Below are 20833 nucleotides of genomic sequence, written 5' to 3'. Positions count from 1 at the left end.
ACATATCTTTGGGAAAATTAACTTCTTTGGCACTTGATTTCCTTATCTATAAAATTATAATATTAGTACCAACTTTATAGCATTGTTGAGTGCAGTGAATGACACAGTCCCTCCATTTGCATAGGATGTACTCAAAACATGTGCCACACCCTTAACTTTTTTAAAGGATCTTTCACCTTAGGAACAATTTACATTTTAATGTGCTTATCAGTTAAGCAGAATAAAGAGAACTCAGTCAATTCAGATGTGTTTTCAAAAGTTTTGTAGAGAATGTACGATATGAGTTGGTCCTTGAAAAATGAGCATATTTATTCAGGCAAGAACAAGGGCAGAGATACAGAGGCAGAACACACATATACATCAGAAAGCCCTACTACAAAGGATGAAGGACTTGGGGACATACTGGAAAGTTATGCATGAAGATAATGGCTTTTACATTGGTTTTACTGGTATTTGACATTAATTTATAGTACTTGGTTAAACTTAAGTGATACAAAAAAGGAGATACATTTATTCATGTCCATTTCTTATAGGTAATATAAAAATAATTATATATCAAAATTTGATCAGATCTTTATTTTTCTGTACATCTCACTCTTATCATTAGTCAAAGTTATATTTTGTTTTGAAAGAGAATAGGTTCTTTAAATGTAATATAGAAACTCGGGTGCAGGGATATTAGCTAAAATGATGGATTGCAAAGGGTATCTTTCATCTTCCTCTCTGCTTCCCCCCTACTTTTTTATATGATTGTTTCTCTGGTAAGTTCTGGTAATTGCTATAACTGGGAACATAATTTTCCTGGAGCAAACTGTGTGGCTTTAGTATTAGAAGTCATTTCAAAAGCTTATTTGTTTATATGACTTAATTTACTATTGGAAGAAGTATAGAGTACTAGATAATATTCCTGTAACATGTCAGAGATATTCTGCAGTAGGAATTTTTATTTCTGTTCTAGAGGATAAAATATATTGGGTGCATGGAGTGTATTGTTAAAAACCTATCACGGCTGAAAGCTTTTCTAAAATGAAGGGTTTATAGAGCCAAACGCTAGCCGGAAAAGGACCAGGTCATGGGCATGAAGTCTAAACGACCGGCAACAGGGCTACGGAGAAAAAACAAACGTGTTCACTGTCCTGGAGCTGATGGGCACTTTTATACATTATGTTTTAGGGAAGAAAGATATAAGTTGTTTTATTGGCTAAAAATAAAGAAGGCAGGAAAAGGTGAAGTGGGGGCAGTTCTAGGATAGAGACACAGTCCGTAAGCTAGAGATTTACTACTTTTGACTGTGGGAAACAGTCTTGAAAGTTCATGCATAGGCAGGCTGCTGTCCTGTCTGGTGGTCCCTACAGAAGTTCACTCAAGCTATAACATACATTCAGGAATGTGAGCAGTCTATTGTTAGTTGGCCCATGGCTATTAACTGGTGAAATTCTCTTGTCTCTTTCACTCTCCAGCCTGCTGTAATTTAATGTAGGCCATCTCAGAATTTTTCTTTTGTCAATACTTTTAGCATGATAAGAAAAAAATATAATCAGCATTGGTAGAAAATATGTTACTTCATAAACATTCTTCTTCTGTGCATTCTTTTAATACATTTATATTCTAAAAGAAAAATGCCCTATTATATAGATACCCGAGATACCTCACACATTTATGCCATTTCTCTATTCTTTATTAGGCAAACTAGCTAGCAGAAAGTATCAAATACATCCATAAACATTTATAGTCTTTTTAGTCCTTTCAGTTATCAATTATGAGAGAAAACACATCTCTGAAAGTTTGAAAACATAAAGTAAATGAAAGAATTCACTTTACAAAGATAATATATTTTATTTATTATATTTCAGGAATATATTGTAACATACTTAAATCATACTGAGTGTATTTTACGAACTATAAAGTTGCAAAACATTAACAATATTAAAGACAGTAGAAAGTTTTGTATAAAGTTGAGATTGTTGGAAACTTAGCTTTCAAGAACTATTGGTTAATTAAGGATGTGATATTTTATCTTCTTTTGCAATCCTTTTTGTGTATCTGGTAATTTCTAAAAGGGGACATTCAGGCTAATTTAATATAAGTGAAGGATAATTATAAATATAGTTTTGTTCTGTCTTTACAGATTATATTACTTAATAAGAATCAAAGTGTATCTAGAAATTGGATCAGTAATCTAGTGCAATTCTTTGAATAGCGATATTTTTTATTAAGATTTTAGAATGTCTAACTTCATTTTTTTCTTTTTAAAATGTAATTTTTTTAGTTTTTCGTTTTTGTCTTTTATGTTGAATTACTGCTCTGCTCAATTTTTTAAGAAATTTCAAACAGACTGAATTAAATGCAATTTTTAATGTAACTTATTTGTTTAACTCATTGTGTATATTCATGACTATTCATTGCTTAAATTTTACAGTGACTATTAATTTTGGAAGCAGAATAAGCATAATTTAATGGGGAAGTGTAAATAAAGTGTTTATTCAGTTGTACCAAATGGATACAGCAAAGGACCTTGGATGCATTCTGGATCTTGCGTGTATTTTGGTTAAGCAACATGATTAATTTTGTATACTATTCACAGATGCATTTTTATAGTTTCAGCAGAATCTCAAGGGGGCTCATGACCAGATTATGTTAAGACGTATAGCATGACTATGGAAAAGCATATAGTAAGGGTTCTCCAGAAAACAGAACCAATAGAATAGATAGATGATAGACAGACAGACAGACAGACAGACAGACAGATAGATCGATGATAGTGAGGAATTGGCTCACACGATTATGGAGGCTGAAAAGTCCTGAGATCTGCTGTCTGCAATCTGGAGACACTTGAAATGGTGGTGTAATTCAGTTCAAGTCCAAAGGTCTGAGAACCAGGGTAGCTGATGGTGTAAATCCCAGTCTGAGGGCCAGAGAGATCGGAGATGTCCAGTTCAAAAGTGAAGCAGGGAAAAAGGGAGGAATTCCTTCTTCTTCCCACTGCTGTGATATTTAGGCCCTCACCAGATTGCATGATACCCACCTACAGGGAGGAGGGCGGTCTCCTGAGTCCACTGATTCAAATCCTAGTCTCATCTGGAAACACTCTCACAGAGACACCTAGAAATAATGTTTAATGTGGGCACCCCTTGGCTAGTTAAGTTGATGCATAAAATTAACTAACACAAGGGAAATAAACTGATGCTTGATGAAGGTGATTCTTGCTTAATATTTTCTCTGGCTTTATAGAGACACAATTAATTGTAAGTCTCTTCAAGGAAAATATTAGAAATTGGATGATATATATATTCTACTGAATTTGAAAATTTTTAACAGGCTTTGAAGTTTACATATTTTCATTACTCTTAAATAATTTTCAGAGAAAATCTATTCCTTTTTAATGCAGTAAATCTCAACATCACAGCTATTGGGGTATTATTTCTATTCTTTGTAAAGCCAGGGGTGCCTTTTTTGAAAAAATTGTTTTCCTTGTATCCTTATGCTACATAGGTTTATAATCTTCTGTTTGCATTCCCAGAATGTTTCCATGATTATGCAAACCACTGCTCTCTTTGGAGAATAAGTTCACCATAAAAATAGTGCAATTCTGTTTTTATTTTTAGTTCAATCCAAAATGCATTTATTGAGTGGGTTAGCCATTGTGCACAGATTTAAAATAGACATTGTCCTGGTCTAAATAAATGTTGCAACTAATTATAAATAATATATACCAACTAATTATACACTATGCCATCTAATTATAAAACACAGAAGACTGAAGCAGAAGCATAATACTATTGGAACAGATTGGAAAGAAAATTACTTGCTTAGGCCTATTGGAAAAGTTTTAAAAAGAAATTGGACTTTAAAAATTGAGTAGAATTTTGAAAGTTAATGAAGTACAGGCAGATGGGCATTCTTGGCAGAATGATGATCATGAACAAAGTCTTGGAGTCCGGAAAGTACGGAATATGTTTAGAGAATCTTAGGTAGTCTGGCGTAACTAAATAAAAAGTTATGGTATGGGAGATGGGAAGTGATAGGAAATGATGATCCAAAGTAGTTTAGAACTCAATTGGCGTGCCATTTAAAGGAATATGTACTTGTTTTTTAATATGGGAAGCCATTGAAGGATTTTGAACAAGGTACCTACAGGATCAGAAACATAATTGCAAATATACTCTCTAGACAGGGTGGAAAATGAATTGGCCCAGGATAGGGTTTGGGTTTAAAGAAAAGGAGACCTAATGTAAGGTATTTAATGACATGGTAAGCCTGATTTACAATAGTGACAGAAGAAAAGGAAAAGAAGGGATAAATCTGAGTTATTTAGGGATTAGAACCAGTAAGGTTTATCAATCATTGAATGTGGAAAATAAAGAAAATGGAGGAGTTAAATTCTGAGATTTGAAAACTTGGTTTAGTAAGTAAATATTTAATTCCTTAGTTGAAACTTGGATTACAAGAAGAGGAATAACTGAAGTATTATATTAAGTGCCAAAGGAGGATTTAAAAATTACATTTGAAACTAGAGGGGCCTTTAGAGATCATGGAGTCCTAGCTTCTGACGAGGTACCTGAAGGACTGATGTTGTAGGTAAGGATGAAGCCAAATGGGTAGGATCTAGGCTTCTCATTTTCTGTTTACCCAGAGTCCTTCTGATTTTAATGCATTTATATATGAGTATGTTTGTTTTACATAAAATTTTGTTTGGAAAAGCAAGTGGTCTTCTGCTCAAAAAGAAAATTTGAAAACTACTACTCTAGCCCCCTCATTTCACAAATGCATCACCAGATGTCTAAATAAGCAAATGTCTTGCTCAAACCTCACGGTTAACATGTGTTTTTCTGAAGTGTCTCTGTGGCACTCAAGCAGCCATGGGAAGCCCAGAAAACAACTGGAAATATGCTGTGGAACCCAAAGAAAAAGCAAGGCTAATGCAATGTGAGAGTTTACATTATACAAAAAAATAGTATTATCCAGAAAGAATGTGTTGGGCTATAAAGAAGGTCAGGAACAAATCCTGGGAAACCACTGCTTCTAAAGAAAACACAGGAAGGGAATCCAGTAAAGGAAATGGATAAAGAAGCAGTTAGGTAGTCCGATCCTGAATTTAGGATTCAGAAAGCCCTGAGTTTGAAACCCAGTCCTGCTACTTAATATATGGCTGTGGACAAGCACTCAGAGCCTCCATGTCTCTGTCTGTGACAATACTAGAACCTACCTCAAGAGTTGTTATGAGAAGTAAAGTGAGTTAAAGTAGATAAAAATTTAATGGGACACTTGGCGCATACTTAAGTATTAAATAAACACTATTTTTATAGCCAGAAAAAGATAATATTTCAGAAACCAAGAGAGGAGAGTGTCAAGAAATGGAGATTGAAAATCAATGTCTATCTAATACCATAGATGAATGTAGTATGATGAAGATCAAGCAGAGATTAAAGGATTTTTTAGGATTTAGCAGATAACATTCACAGGATAGCTTCAAGAGAATGGCAGAGGCAGAAGTCAAATTACAAAAAGCTTAAAGCATGAATGAGAAATGAGGGAGTACTGGCAAGAATTATAGATATGTTTTTTAAGATGTTTTATGGTGAAAGAAAGTCAGAAAGATTCAATGGCTTGAGAGGAAGGCAAGTTTAGTGAAGGTTTTATTTTTAGGATTAAGTGCACTTGAGGAAAGTTAAGCAGGAGACAAAATGCATGAAGCAAGGTTATGTGGGAAGTAGAATTACAAGCAGAGGAATTTCTCCCTTTGGTGAAGAAGAAAAGTACAAGTGAAGACATAAATGTATATTTCCTTTATATTTAGTGGTACAAAAATGGAAGTTGAGAGAGTGTAAGGTTGGTTTCCATTTTTTACTGAAAGAAATATAATGATCATCTGCCAAAAGTAAGTGTTTTGGTAATAAAGCTTTTACGAAGATAGAAAAATTTTAAATTAGTGCTGTGCCTTAAAAGAATTTACTGCAGATGGGCCAAAAGGTCAGTGTGCTGCTTTGATCAGGCTTGTGGTAGTCATGAGGCATGAAATGCAGCAGAGCCAATAGCATGTAATAAAAATAATAAATGTAGTGAATGGATAAATGGATAGTACCCAATAAATTTAATAAAATTAATAATCAGAAATAATTTGAACCACTTTGTCCCTTCCTAACAGCAATTTATAAAGCCCTTTTAGTTATTTTTAATTGTTAATGATTGAAGAAGAAATAATTAAGTTATAAAATCTCCTAAGTATGATAAGTATTAAAACTTACCTTTTATTATTTTCTTTTTAAAACATCTGATTAGTTTATCATTTTTCTCTTCTTACCTTTCCTCCTAAAGAATAGGAAAGCATCTGTATTATATAACATTTTATAGATGGTGCTTGTTGTTTGAGTGATAATTGTTAAGAATTTATTTTGGGACATAATTTGTTTAAATCTCAATTTGTTACATTTTTTTGTGTTTTACTTTAGAATACTTAGAATATTTTAACTTTTAACACTGATATATTGTTATGGACATTGGGAGGAAGAAACAAGCTTTCCAGTAACAATTTTCATTTGCTTTGCTTACTATCTGCTTATCTTTTTTAATCTTACTTTTAAAAATTAAACTACTCCTTTTCATTTCTTTCCTGAGTCTCATTTATATTCTTGTTTCTGCATGCTTGCAGTCATTTTCTTACTCTACCTCGCTCCAGATACAGTCAGACCATTGAACGTCATCACAGGGATGGCAGGTATATTTTTCTTACAATTGAGTCTGTTTGTAGAATTGCATGTGCCTGTCTACTGATGTGATATAATTCACTTCTATTTCTGTTTTTTCTATATACATATATAGTTATTAATGAAATATAGACATACCCTTATAAAATAGTAGAAAATAAAGCATAGATAAACACTTTCATTGTAGTAGGATATCAAAAATACAGCTTTTTTAAAGAGTTAGGATCATCTCTTTGATAATGCTAAAAATTTAGTTCTCCAGGAATTACAGTTAACTCTTGATTACCTAGAAGGATAGAATAACACTATTTTTTAAATATTAATTGCAGTTAACTGCCTACCTTCCTCTGCAGGGTTCCTAATTAGCTATTTAGACAGCACTGGTTGATTTGTACATATCTTGACAGCCCACTTCCCCACCTCCCTCTACCATTGAAGAGTCAGTGGTTGGAAGTACTTAGGTTGAACTGATTGGCTTATGGTTACCCTGTCAAAGGTGACTGTGATCTACTTCTTGGTCATCATGGTAGATGATTTTTGGATCCGTGAAGAATTCTGAGTCTGTGGAAAAATCCTTGTTTATTTCTACTCTACCACCATTCCCCTTATGTTGAAAGGACATATCAATTACCTGGTATTTAAGAGAAAAGAGGATTAACTAGAAAAAAGGGAAAGAAGGCCTATATGTAGCGTTAGGGAGGTGAGCCATTTCAGTGACAACTTTTGAAACCTTGTAAGCAGAGAAGAGGATGGTAGTGATAGTGTGGGTTCAGCTAGTATAGCTAAGGAATTTGATGCTGTACTCTGTTGTTTCAAAGTGATCTGGGTTATGTGTGACCACTTTTATCCTATTAATTTAATTAATAGTTAAGAGTTAATAAAAGATTTTAGGAAAAAAATATTTGAAACCAATGAGTAATTTCCTGAACAGTGAATTGATGTAGATAAATGTGGAAGGAAACATAACAGATAGCATCAACAAGAAATTCCTAATAATTCAAGTTTTGTGATTTCTTTCAGTAAATGTAATTGAACTTTAGTGCCTTTCAGTTTATTATATGGTAGTGGGTATTACTATATTAAATTTTCTTTTGTATTTTCTCAGTTTCTTTTCTGTTATTTTGCTTCAATACTAAATAATTCTTCTTTGTTGTTATGTCTTTTATTTTTACTATTGCTGTATATGACATTCAGACTATTTTTTGGTTGCAATGGTTACACATTAACCTTACAAAAATATGAAGAAGTAGTTATGTAATTGTCCTGGTAATTGGCCAAGACCTGTCTTAAGGTGGGTGGCACGAATGAGGCATTCCTGATTGCTTATTCTACTTACTTTGGTATCTCTTCATTTCAATGCGAGTTAAAATCATGCACCACATTTGGTTTTTTATATTCTACATTTTCATTTTAATTATCAATAAGTAGATTATCTGCTTCATATTATTTATTCTCTGAACAAACGAACATGGATAGAATCTGTTCTTGATCAGCTCAAGGTTGGTTATTAATTTCATAATACCAAATTCTCAACCTCAGCCTCGCTGGCCTATTTTGAAGGGGATGTTTCTGAATTGTCATTTCTACATTGATTTGGTTTATGGTCAGGAAACACAATATCATCAATATTTGCACTAAAGTAAAACACAGATAGGAAAATCAGTTTTAGAAACAAGTTATCAAACATCTTACTGTAAGATTTGCTGTCATTTAAATGATTCAGATTTGTGAGTCTAGTGTATACCTACTTCAAGACAAATTGGGTAGCTTTTATAAAAATGAAGTTCTTTACTAGTTTTTTTTAATTACCTTTATCATCATTATCAGTTTAATACATAGAAAAGAATGTGTATACATTTCAAAGTATAATGATAAAATGAACATCCATGAATATACTACCCAAACTGAGAACCAGAATATATGTTTATATATCATGCATCTACCTGTATGGTCCTTGCCTATTGCATCCGTGTGCTTCTTCCACAGAAGTAGTCAACTCTATACTGAATTTTAATTTTAACATTCCCTTCCTTTGCATTTTTTTAGAAGTGATTTTGATCATTGGTTTTCATTCTACTGACTTTCTGAGTTACTCAGTCCCTTTGGCCCCTATTTCAATCCACTATGAGATTCTGGGATTGTTAAAGATATGAAAATGTATCTTGTCATCTATTCATTCTCCTATATTAATTATAATGTTCTACGCTTCTTGTCTTTAACTTTGTATGTAATGTAAATGAGCATAACCACCCCTGACTGTTCCATGTTATCATCTGTTGACCTCTTACTTGTGCCATTTTATTCACTGAAAGTTTTAGTACCTGGCTTTAGTCTTGCTCTTAATTACAATTTCTGCCATCAGCATGAATGATGTTAATATTCACCTGAATAATCTATTTAGCACCCACTTATTTCCTTGATTGTCTCACATTGGAGGTGGTGAACTTTTGCCCCCAATTTTACTTCAATCTGTCACTCCCATGGCCTCACTCTGAAATCTTGTCATCACTAGAAATTCTTCTACCTTTGAAATCTTAATTCAAGTACTCCACTCTTAGACAAGAACTCCATGTAGTTCCTTCTTATTCTTTCATCAAGTTACTTCTACCTCACTAGTTCTTTTATCTTAATAGAGAACTCCACTCTCTTGACCCTTTATTTTTTCATTATTAGCTTCCACTTTTCTGTACTTATAATCCAGAGGTTGAATCTATTCTCAGAAATATCCTCAGTTCCCTTGCTTCATTATTCTTCTTTGGAAGAATCTATTTTGGAAAAGTTCAAAACTAGATCAGTCTCTTTTTCTTGAAAAATGGCTTTGAACAAAATTATTCAAATTCTCCCTAACTCACCTACTTGAGTCAAAATAACTGAACGTTTAAAGGAGAAGTGACCCCTTTACTGAGGGTTGTGGAAAAAAAAAACAGTGGCACCAACTCTGTAGGTGTCCAATTTGCCAGCCTATATTTCAAGGTGGTATTTATTATCATGGCCTGAAAGTTCCCCCTTTTGGGAATAAATATGTGTTAAAAGCTCCAATCAGACTGTAGTTTGGCTATATTAAATCTGGAATTTTCTGAATGGAATGAATGTAGTAAACTCAACATGGCACCCCCGGTCTGTTAAGAATCAGAATCACTAATTTCTCTATCCTAAGACTGTAAAATGAAAAATTATGAGTGCTATCTCTTTGGAACAGATGGATAGAGGCTTAAATAATGTTTTCTAAACTTCTTTTATTTCAGGGGACAAATATTAACTAATATTAGGAATCAGAACTCTTTTTCTTGTGGCCATGTTATGCTGACCAATACAAAATTATCTCTGATTCATTGTGTATTTTAAAACACAGTCAACATTTAAACAAACATGTTTAGAATGGATATTATGTTACCTTTTATTAATACCCCTTCATTAAGATACAAAATTCATTTTCATAAATACTTTTGTATTTTAAAATTTGCCCCATACCCTACTTTTTTTCGTAGTATTTATCTCTACTTAAAACTATACAGAGCACATTAAGGAATCACTGACATTGATGTTGAGCACTGTGATGGTGGACTTTATGTAAAGATGTTATGGAGGAGACAACAACTAGGTCACATCTTAGAGGAGGAATTAGAGTTATTTAGGTTTATATGGAGGTATGGTAAGATGTCAGTGGAATTTTAAAGAAATGTATCAGTAAAGTCACTAAAGTAAAAAACACCATCTTTTAGTGCTGTTAGAACATTATCCAAAAGACGAGGAACAGCAATAAATATGAATGTGAAATGATAGAGATGGTCCCCAATTATGAATAACCTTGGGTGCTGTATTAAGAAACATAGATCTAAGACTATAAGTAATAGAGGTACTTTGAAGAGTTTTAATTAGGGAATGGCTATATTTATTTACTTAGAATAATTACTCTTGAGACTCTAGATGGATGATTTGAGGTAAAAAGGTATGGAAAAGAAAGTCATGTATGAGGTATTTTGCTTGGTCTAGGACAACAGAAACTCATTGAGGGCCTGAACTAGGTAAGATAGTGGATGAAGAGATACAGAAAAGATGAGAAATTTAATCCATTAAAGTCCATAATACTTGGTAAATAATGCGATTTGGATGTTGAGGGGGAGCAAAGAGTCAAGAACCATTCCCAGTCTTATAGCTTGGGTAATTGGGTGCATGTGGTACCTTAACAAAGGTGGAGGTAGGAGATGTTAGGGGAGGAATCCATTAGGTATGGACAAGTTCAGTTTTGGAATTGAGAGGGTTGAGGGAAACTCTAGCAAGGAAAAAAATAATAATTAATTTTAAATAAGAAGTTTAGGCTACATAGAGCATTTTGAAAGTTGATTCCTATTAATGGGAAGTAACCACAAAAACGAAAGTGACATTAGCCAGAGAAACAACCCATGACATGAGGACAAGGAGTTTTCTTCTACCCTGGGAAACATTCACATTTCAGTGGTAGACAGAAGAAGAGAAACTTATGAAGGACATAGAGAAAGCAGTATGAGAAGAGTAAGAAGAATAGAGGTAAAAAAAATATTTTTAAGAAGGAGGAGATAATGTCAACAGTAAAATATCATAAATAATAAATGCCTATTAGGTATGTCAAGTGAGGAGTCATTGGTGACTTTAGCTAAGGTGATTTTAAAGGGGTGTTGAAGGAAACAAAAGCAGATTCAGTGTCCTGAGGCGTGACTGGGAGATAAGAATATAAACATACCAAGAGAGTCTGGAGGAGAAATACTGGATAAGGGTATGTAATATAAAATTAGGGTGTCTTTGTTTTAGAATAGAGAATACATCGTGTGTTTATAGGCTGGGTTAAAGGATCCTTTAGGAAAAGATAGGTTGCAAATACAGAAAGAAACAGGATTACTGGAAGAAAAGTCTTAGGGGCAGGGTATTGGACTAAACATATAGATGGTGTTTGTAAACAGAAAGAAGCTCTTATTTATCATTGAGACAAGAAGAAAATACATCAACGAGTTGTAAATAGGTAAGTTTTTTTAAAAAAGAATATTATATTAAAGGTAGTTATGTTTGATAACCTCAATTTCGTTGTTGCTATAATTCAGATAGATTATGAAGGTTGTTTTTGAGACAAATTCCTGAGGGTGGAGGCCTAGAGGTTGAATATGATGTTTGGTTGAAAAATGAAAAAGTTTAAAATAGTTGTTGGGTAAAAAGTAATGGTAACTGATTAAGTGTAAGTGAAAAGATTATTCATGATGGCAGCACAGAGGAAGTTGGAAACCATAAATTTGTAATGTGCCAACCTGTGTGAATGTATTAAGCAATACCCAGTTGCCTAGATGTAGAGAAATCAGATTATGGCATTGAACCTGTTTTTAGGGTTCTGATAAATGTTTGGAAGATTATGTTTGTGTTAGAAGGGAATCTGAATGGTGGTACAAGAGTGGGTTAGATGATCAGGCATAGAGTCCGGGATGGGTAAGGAAGGAAAAAAGGCTAAGACAGTGATATATACTGGCAGGAATTCGGGACCGAGGAATGAAAAGTATCAAATGAAGTTTGAGTAAAGTGGGAGTGAGATGATGAGGCACCTGATAAAATTAATGTTTGTAATTAAGAATTTGAGATAATTGGACTTTAATATTTCTGAGTTTGAGTAGTTTCATTGAATGGTAAGATCCATAGTATTTCCCCAAAAGTGTGTGTGTGTGTGTGTGTGTGTGTGTGTGTGTGTGTGTTAAGGAGGTTAACACAGGGAAAAAAGTGAGGATTACTGAAGTTTAAAGATCTTGTGGTTCAAGATTATTGAACAGTTTTCTGCATCTGTGTTGAAATGTCCTGGCATTAACACAAGAATTGGGGTAAAGATAACCAATTCCCCAAATTGCTAGTGACTAAGGGATAGTGATTGGAAGTTGAATAGATATTAGCAATGTGAATTAATAATGGAATTAACAGCTAAGTGGCATACTTAATAGAAATAAGGACATGTACATTATGATGGGAGCGTAATGGCCCATGTGTCTCTAGAGAGCCATTCTCCTGGATCCATGGACTATGAAATGTGAAAGAATAAGCAGCTTTGCAGATGAGAGCTGCTCTGTAAGCAGAGTCTGCAATGTTGAGCTAAATGTTACTTAAGGTAGGGATATGCACAAACCATTCTGCAGTGGGGTTGGTGATATAAGGAAGTTTGTTAATACTGGATAAGGATTCTTCCAAATAACAGCTAAGAATTAGAGAACATTAAAATGGTACAGAAGAGAGTACAGGAGATGAAGAATTTAGAGAGAAGAGCAGGGGACAAATTGGCTTTACCCTTTACCTGATAATTAAGAATTACAGAGATAAGATGTTTGAATATATCTCAAATATCCTGTTTATCATAAGTTGTTTTGGTGCCAGAACTGGGAATTGTTTTGGTGCTAGAATTGAGTAAGGTTCTGGAAAGTGTCTGACCTCAGCCTAGAGTAGTGCTGAGGGATGCCACAGAGTTTGAAGGAGGCACTGAATGGTCTTATCTCCAAGTATTTGGGGCCATGGCCAGGACCCTGATTAGAGAAAGGATTCTGACAAAGCTAAGTGGAGTCACAGGAGGATGAGATTCCTGTGTGGAATGTAGATACCCTATGTGGGAAGGAGTACTGAGAGCCTTTAATAAATGTGATCAGATTCAAGGAGCTCACGTTTGAGCTACCCTCCTTTTTGCCTTACTTCATTATTACCACTCTTCTCCTTTCCCCCTACAAGTATTTTCTTTTCTATCACAGCTAATCTTCTGTTTGTGTTTCTGACTGTAACCTCTCTTAATTTCCCTGGAATTTTCCTTCATTTAATTATTTGTTGTTTCTCTTGCATTTCAATTTCTATTACTTTAATGATTTTGTTTCTCCTCAAATTATTGTTGAAGGCTCCTTAATATAATATCTTCTATTTCGCTGTACCTTCAGGCTACCTTGAGAATGATCCATTTCTCTCTCTCTCTGTCTCTCTCTGTCTCTCTCTCTCTGTCTCTCTCTCTCTCTCTGTCTCTGTCTCTCTCTCTCTCTCTCATAGGTCATGTTTCTTGGGTGTGTATTTTTACGTGTGCCTCCTTTACTCCCTCTACAGTTTGACCTTTGTCTCCAGCACTTTATTTTAAATTATTTTCTCCGTGGTTATTACTTACCACATCTTTTACACATATTTTTCCTTATTGCCTCATTGCATTTGCCATTATTCATCACTTATTTTTTTTTAGTGTCTCTAATGCAGTACTATTCTGATTCTCATTTTACCCTTTGACTATTTTTCTGTCTCCTTAACTTCTTTACTATTTCTCATGTCCTCAACTTTTGACCGTATGTTATCCTATATCCTATCATTGCTATGGTTTTCACCAAAATCTCTGATACTTAATATATGCCTGGCACATAATATGAACATAATAAATAGTATTGAAAGAATGAATGAATCAATGAATAGTGAAATATTAATACTATACAGTGACGTTTCAAGCTCTCTGATTTCTCCATCTAATTGACATCTGTACAAGAATATTTAAGTTCCTATCATTTCCTCTCAAGAATTTTTTCTATTTCTGATAATAGATCATCATTTTATTTTGGAGGCTGGGCATTTCAGGGTGTTTTTTATTTTTTTTTGGTTTATTCATTTCTATATTTAATTCATATGGTGCTGTGTCAAACATTGAGAGAGGGAAAACAGCAATTTTGTTATCAAAGAAGTTAACAGGCTTTAGAATCAAGAAAGGTCAATTTAAGTTCCGGCTCAGAAAACATCTGATTGTGTGGCTTTGTCCAAATTTCTGTGAGCCTTAGTTTGCTTATTTCTAAAAATGACAGAGATTGGCTTATATGACTTCTGAGATTCTTTCTAACTCTAACATTCTGTTTGTATAATTCTGTATTTTGTGTATATTCTTACTGTATATTGTATGTTTTGTACATTGTGATATATAATATTTGTCATCCATATCTTCTTCTCTGCTTCTACCCCTCTTAGTACAAGTCAGTCTTTTCCTACTGTAATTAATTCTATATACTACTGCTGAATTAATCTTCTTAATTCATTCCTTAAAAATTACCTTTGCTCAGAAGCTTTTGGTCACTCTAATTGAAAAATAAATGGATTTAATTTTCATTTAATTAAATGAAATGTTTAAACCTCTTAACTAGGCGTTTAAGATCTCCATAAAATGATTCCAAGCTCATTTTCTAACTAACATTTTGCCATATTCTGTTATTTCTAGCATTTCCACTTGACTTTTTCCCCCCTCCACTCAGATTTATTGAATATAACAAAATTCTATATACAAAGCGACCTGGACCCGCTGCTTTAAAACATGACCTTTCATACTAATATTTTGATAAGTCAATCTACAGAGTGTCAAAAAGCAGTGTACTCTAAAATTAGTAGGAAAGTACCCAATGCACATGAAGTGAATGGCCTAACTATTTGAACTTTAATAGCCCTTTAAGATAATTACCATGGATAGGATCACGTCCCAATGTGAGACTGCTGGAGAACTGACACAAAACATCAAGAGGCCGTTTTGTGCACTGCTACTGTGATGCCATTGTGTTTCTGGATAGTAACATTTCCATTATATGATTCTGGACACACCACAGGACTATCAGTGGGGTCAGAGGTTAGCTTGGCTATTTGCTAGGCTACATAAGGCAGTTCTCGCATGCTCGTCTGACAGGACCCCACACAGCCCAGATCAAGGCCTTGTGAATCTGTGCACAGGGCATAGGACTCCAACAATGGGCAGTTTTTTCATTGTTTCCCCCAAGTGCTGCTCCGAAGTCACCTCCATCCCACCCACTGTCTGCTCTGGCCCAGATCCCTTCAGCACATTGCGTCTTCGCTACCACAGACCTCGCATTTGACTCTTGTGGTCTCCAACTATCTGCTGAAATTTCTCTAGCTGTTCTGGCATGTTGTCCACCTTTTCTATTACAGTCTTTAACATATCAATCATACTTATTTTAAATTCTCTATCTGATAGTTACAGTATTTGCATCATCTCTGAGTCTGACTCTGTTTTTTGCTTTGCCTCTTGACATTGTGCCCTATTTTTCTTCCTCTTTGGTATTTTTTTAATGACAGACATCATGTAGTCAGTAGTAACTGAAGCAGATAGCATTTATGCCTGAAAATGTGTACACTTCTTGTTTTGTTAGAGTGTTTGTGTGTGTGTGTGTGTGTGTGTGTGTGTTTAGGGGAGATTAATCAATCCTCAGACTGTTACCTCTGACTATGTTATTTGGCTGATATCATGAAGTGACAGCTAAGGGTAGCAGGCAGCAGTGTATATGAGCAATTTGCACTATACCCATTCCACTAACCATGTAAAGATAACAAAACAAAGACTAGTGAATTTGTCAAAGTTGATCAGTGAAACTGTTGAACATAAAACTCAGATATCCTACTGTGTGGACCATGCCTCATCACATTTACTCATATAATACAATAACAATGCATAATTCAGTCCTTTAGAGATACATCTTTAAAATGTTTATTTTATGGAATCTTGGAGGACTTGGGAAGGGAAAACCTAGGGCCAATACCTTGGTGGAATAACTTGAATTTCTTACAGCTGACAGACTTTATTAAACTTTAACATCCACTGAAACTGGAAATTTTTTATTTAGTATAATAAAAATTTTATAGATAGAAGGTGGTAGTTATATAACTTTGAAAATGTATATTTTAAAGATATATTAACTTGCTGCATGTTAATTGTTGCTGGGTAAATAATCCTGCTTATGGTTTTGTTTCTGTTATTTTTTGAAGTAAAAATTAAATAACAATAATAATTATAAATATTTAATAAATTACTCAAAATATTCTCAAGACATTTACATTTTATATATCTTTATTGTTCAGTATTCTATTTTGCCTAATTTTCTTGAGGAAATTGGGATATTTAATCATTTCTTCTTGCTGTTTCCAATAATGACTATTTAAAAAAAAAAATACCTCCAGACATGAGAACACTTTACTTCTCTTTTTTATAATAAAATAGGCTTATGGGTATTAGTAATATGTTTTTCTACATTAAACCTGTCTTGCTTTCTCTCATCAATATATGTTTTATTACTTTTTTTTTAACCATTTTAACGTTTAGTTTGTTATTATTTTGGCTGACTAGATATTGCTGTTATTTTTTAATAAGCTTGTTTACTTTTAACAAACATACAGAATTTATGTTTAACTGAGCACTAATGTTCTGCAGAGAAATGGTATCATTCCCAAGGATAAATAATGTATCTTCCACCAAAATAATAAAATGGTCCTATTTGTACACAATACTTATTTACCATGATTTTCATGGTGTTTTGTCCTGCAATTCTTTTAACTTTGGAAGCAATGCTAAACTAATATAAACTAGAATTTTAAAAAAGTTAAATTTGTACCTTGCACATTATGATGAATGTGGAAATTATATGGTTGAGTCATATAATTACTTTAAATTATACAAACATAGATGGTATATTAATTACCCTGAAATGTCTCATTTTAAAATTCTATTATATATTTATTTCTTCTATTATGCAGTTAATGCTCAGAAATTCTCTAGATATTCAAGATATTTTCTCTAAAGCTTCTGCTGTTAATCACCTTACTATATTACACAATATGGGGACAGGGAAGGCCTTTCTTGCCCCAAGCCTGAGATTATACTTCTTGTCCTTCAGATATACATCCAGTTTTGTTTTTTTAATTTAAGATTTCTGCTTTATAAAGAAATAATTTCCTTATAGAAAGAAAAATAATTCCTAAACAGCTTTACTTTTTACAGGTTTATTTTTCAAGAAAACCTATTACATTTACTATGGCATCTTTACAATATAAACATGAAATAAAACATCTGATAGAGTGTAGACTGTAAGGCTATAGGGTCTGAGTTATATTCTAGGACACTTTTCATTGATATATCTGAATAGTATATTGAAACTTTGCATTGTGCTGGTTGTTTTTAATTTTGTTTTTTGAGTATTCCTAGTATTCTTCTATCATATCTAGAAAGATAGTCTACATTGAGCTTATGTTGATCTGGAATCGTGTCATTATGTGAATATAAGTGTTATAGAAAAGAATGCACATTGGCCTCTTTCCCTGTTATGCTGCATAACTTCCTTGTACTTTGGTTGCAAATAGGGTAAGTAGCAAAAATGATGAAATAATCAGGAAGCTGTGCCAGATACTTAGAACATTTAAAAAATTTTTAAGAATAACTGCGGAGAGGAAACATGACTCAAAATGAACTTCACTAGATGATTATAAAATTATTTTTCCTTTAGAAATCCTCATCTCAAAATCTGCATATGCTATCGTATGTTTTTAAAGCTGAGTGTAACAAATAGTGGCTCTTGTTACAATACTGTCAGTCAGTATGAATTAGCTGTATTTGTTGAGGGGCTATTTAACCGTACCTCTCCAAATGCTTGCAGTTTGGAATAGCGGCCACTAAATATGACAGAGCAGTAATCTCTATCTGTCCAGGTAAATGACACATACGAAAAGTGAATTAATTTAAACATATATTAGAAAATGTAAGCTATTTATTAAAAATAGAACTATGACATATATTAAATCACTTTTTTAAAGACAACCAAATTATTTTTCTAAGAAAGATTTGAATTTATAGTTTAGTGGTTCCTAACCATTTAAATGGCTTACCCTTTGGAAATCTTGTAAAACCTATAGCCACTGTTTTGGAATGTTGTATAATGCATAAAGTAAAGTAAATAAGTAGGGTTACCAAGGAAACTACTTATATTGAAATACAGACCCCAAGCTAAAAACCCCAGGTAGGCACTAAAATATTTTATGCCTTGCTAAGTGTTATCTATTATTTCCTGCTACTCAGTTGCTACTATTCAAAATTAATTATTTATAAGTTCTTGTCTTAATATTAAAATTCACCAAGAATTTAGGTGGAAGTTCTCAAGTTTTATATTAGCCCCTTAAAGAACTTGCTATGAGACTGGGTGTTACATATGAAACTTACTTAGGCTTTGCTCCTTTCAGTTTTCTCAGCGATTATCTTAGTTCTTTCCTAGTAAGACCTATTATCTATCACCCAACTGTGGGATCAGGAACTATCTTGACCTTCCATTGTGTTATCAAAGTTCAAACATGGTAGCTTTCCATTCCCCTTAACTGTGGTGGAGCATTTCATGAAATTTCTACTTTCTTCTGCTGTTCTTTTGATGTTTTACCTACTGACAGATTTTTCATTTCACATTCTGGAAGTCATATAATTTATATTACTTATGATATGGAGAGAAAATATAAGTAAAATTTAAAACTCACTATAGTCTTCAAACAACTTTTTTACTAAAGAGATGTAATTTTAAAGGTATGTTTCCTAAGAATTGATCTGTTTGCTTTATAAGTAACAATACCCTTTTGAGGACATAAAACATAGCAGCACATTTGAAATGATTCTCACATTTGAAATGTATTTTGCTCACAATTATGTATTTCAATTATTAAAAAATACTGTCAAAGAAGTGAAAGTGTATATTCTAACCTTTCACTTTACACTTGGAAAAATTGCTTGATAGAATCAGAATAAATCAAAATTTGCATAAATAAATGAAATATTAGCCTACTTTTCTGTTTAGGTAGTGTTAGATATTCCACCAAGTTTTGTTACTATATAGTATATAATGAAATAAGTTTATTATTAACTTAAGAAAATAGAAAGTCTGAAAATAATGTAAATATTGATACTCTGAAAAATAGGTTTTAAGGATTCTAAGATATGTATATCCCTTTGATTCTGGTTATCTATTCTGATGAAGATATACAAAGATATGTACCCTGAAAACATTTAGCAAATTATTGAGCATATTTCTAAAGATAAGTGTTCTCTCTTAAATAGTTTTTCAGGAACAGAAAAAGAATTATGATTTTTTAAACCATCAGGTTGCCTTTTTTCCCTCTCTTTGGCAAGTAATTGAATGTTGTATATGCATTTACATTTAATCTTAGATTTTTTGACATATTCTGGTTACTGTATAAAAATACTAAAATTATTTTAGGAACTCAATCATGTTATGATACATGGACTTAAAGATATTTAAAAATTATTTGACTTGTATGTTACCCTCTGAATTTAAAATGTTAGATAATCACAAGGTATGTTATAGAACAAACCCAGTATTCATTTCCTAAAGTCATCTAATCTAATGCCTACTGGTCCAAAATTGTATGCTATATAATTAATTACATATGGGGAATTGTGTCATTTCTTTTTTTATTTTTCTTTAATTGCTTGTATTTTTTATTATTAAAAATAAGATTGAGAGAATTTACAGGTTAAGTGGGTGTCCTTGATACATTAATCTGGAGGAAAACTAATGCGTGCTTACTATCTATAATATATAAGCATTTCCATTTCTGTGATTACAACTGCATAGGGAGGTAATAGTTTGGTCTGATGTGTACTTTGGAGTATGTATTACTTTGGAGTTCTAGAATCAAAGCTGGTAATATTTTTAGTGTTATCTCACAGATAATGAAGTGGGTGTTAGAAAACACTTATTGAGCAAATGTTAGGTGTTAAAAGCATTATGCTAGAATCCAAGGATTAAAAAAATCAATAATGATAGGTTACTTATATTTAAGTATATTTCTTTCAACAAGGATTAGTATTGGTATTGGTTTATTTGTGGTCAAAGAGATTTCACATTTTTCAGAACCATTATTATTTCAACCAATGAATACACTCTTGGACGTGTATTGGCTGGCATCACTTAAGTGCACTGAGATAGATGGCATAGATGGCTGATTAAACAGTTTTATACACAGTGATTTTTCTTGTGGATCATGTTTAAATATGGCTACAGACTGCAAAGTAGCACTGTTTTCTTATAACATTTTGATTCTTCTGTTTGATGTTCAGTTGTATTCAGTATTCTATGATGGTGTTGAAGCCTTTTATAATAAACAGCCTTAGGGGTTTGAGCATAGTGCTTCTACGGTTTTCTTTACTCTTTTGAAAATGTTAGGAAAAGTCATTGAATTCTTTTAAAATAGAATACTTCACATGTTCCAAAGGGAATTCACTTTGGAAAGCAGGCAGTTTTGTTTGTCACTGATTATAACAGCAACTCCTATTACCTTCACTGAGAATT

General features: G+C 33.0%; 1 protein-coding gene and 1 pseudogene across 50 annotated transcripts in view; one reads left to right on the top strand and one right to left on the bottom strand.

The window, feature by feature from the left end:
* Nucleotides 1-20833, top strand: part of RIMS2 (regulating synaptic membrane exocytosis 2) — a 592512-nt gene that overhangs the window by 374549 nt on the left and 197130 nt on the right. For 26 of the 50 annotated variants that reach the window (XM_074316891.1, XM_074316853.1, XM_074316856.1 and 23 more), the window contains one exon: nucleotides 6650-6715. The exons of the other annotated variants lie outside the window; for them this stretch is intronic. In XM_074316891.1, coding sequence (XP_074172992.1) covers nucleotides 6650-6715 — 66 coding nt within the window. The remainder of the gene's footprint in view (nucleotides 1-6649; nucleotides 6716-20833) is intronic. 50 annotated transcript variants of the gene reach the window in all.
* On the bottom strand, nucleotides 15219-15498 carry LOC141567898 (ragulator complex protein LAMTOR5 pseudogene; annotated as a pseudogene).

This window comes from Rhinolophus sinicus, linkage group LG12 (assembly GCF_036562045.2).
Source record: "Rhinolophus sinicus isolate RSC01 linkage group LG12, ASM3656204v1, whole genome shotgun sequence".
NCBI classification, from domain to species: domain Eukaryota; kingdom Metazoa; phylum Chordata; class Mammalia; order Chiroptera; family Rhinolophidae; genus Rhinolophus; species Rhinolophus sinicus.
The sequence above is the reverse complement of the archived record's forward strand: the minus strand, read 5'-3'. Positions and strand labels throughout refer to the sequence as shown.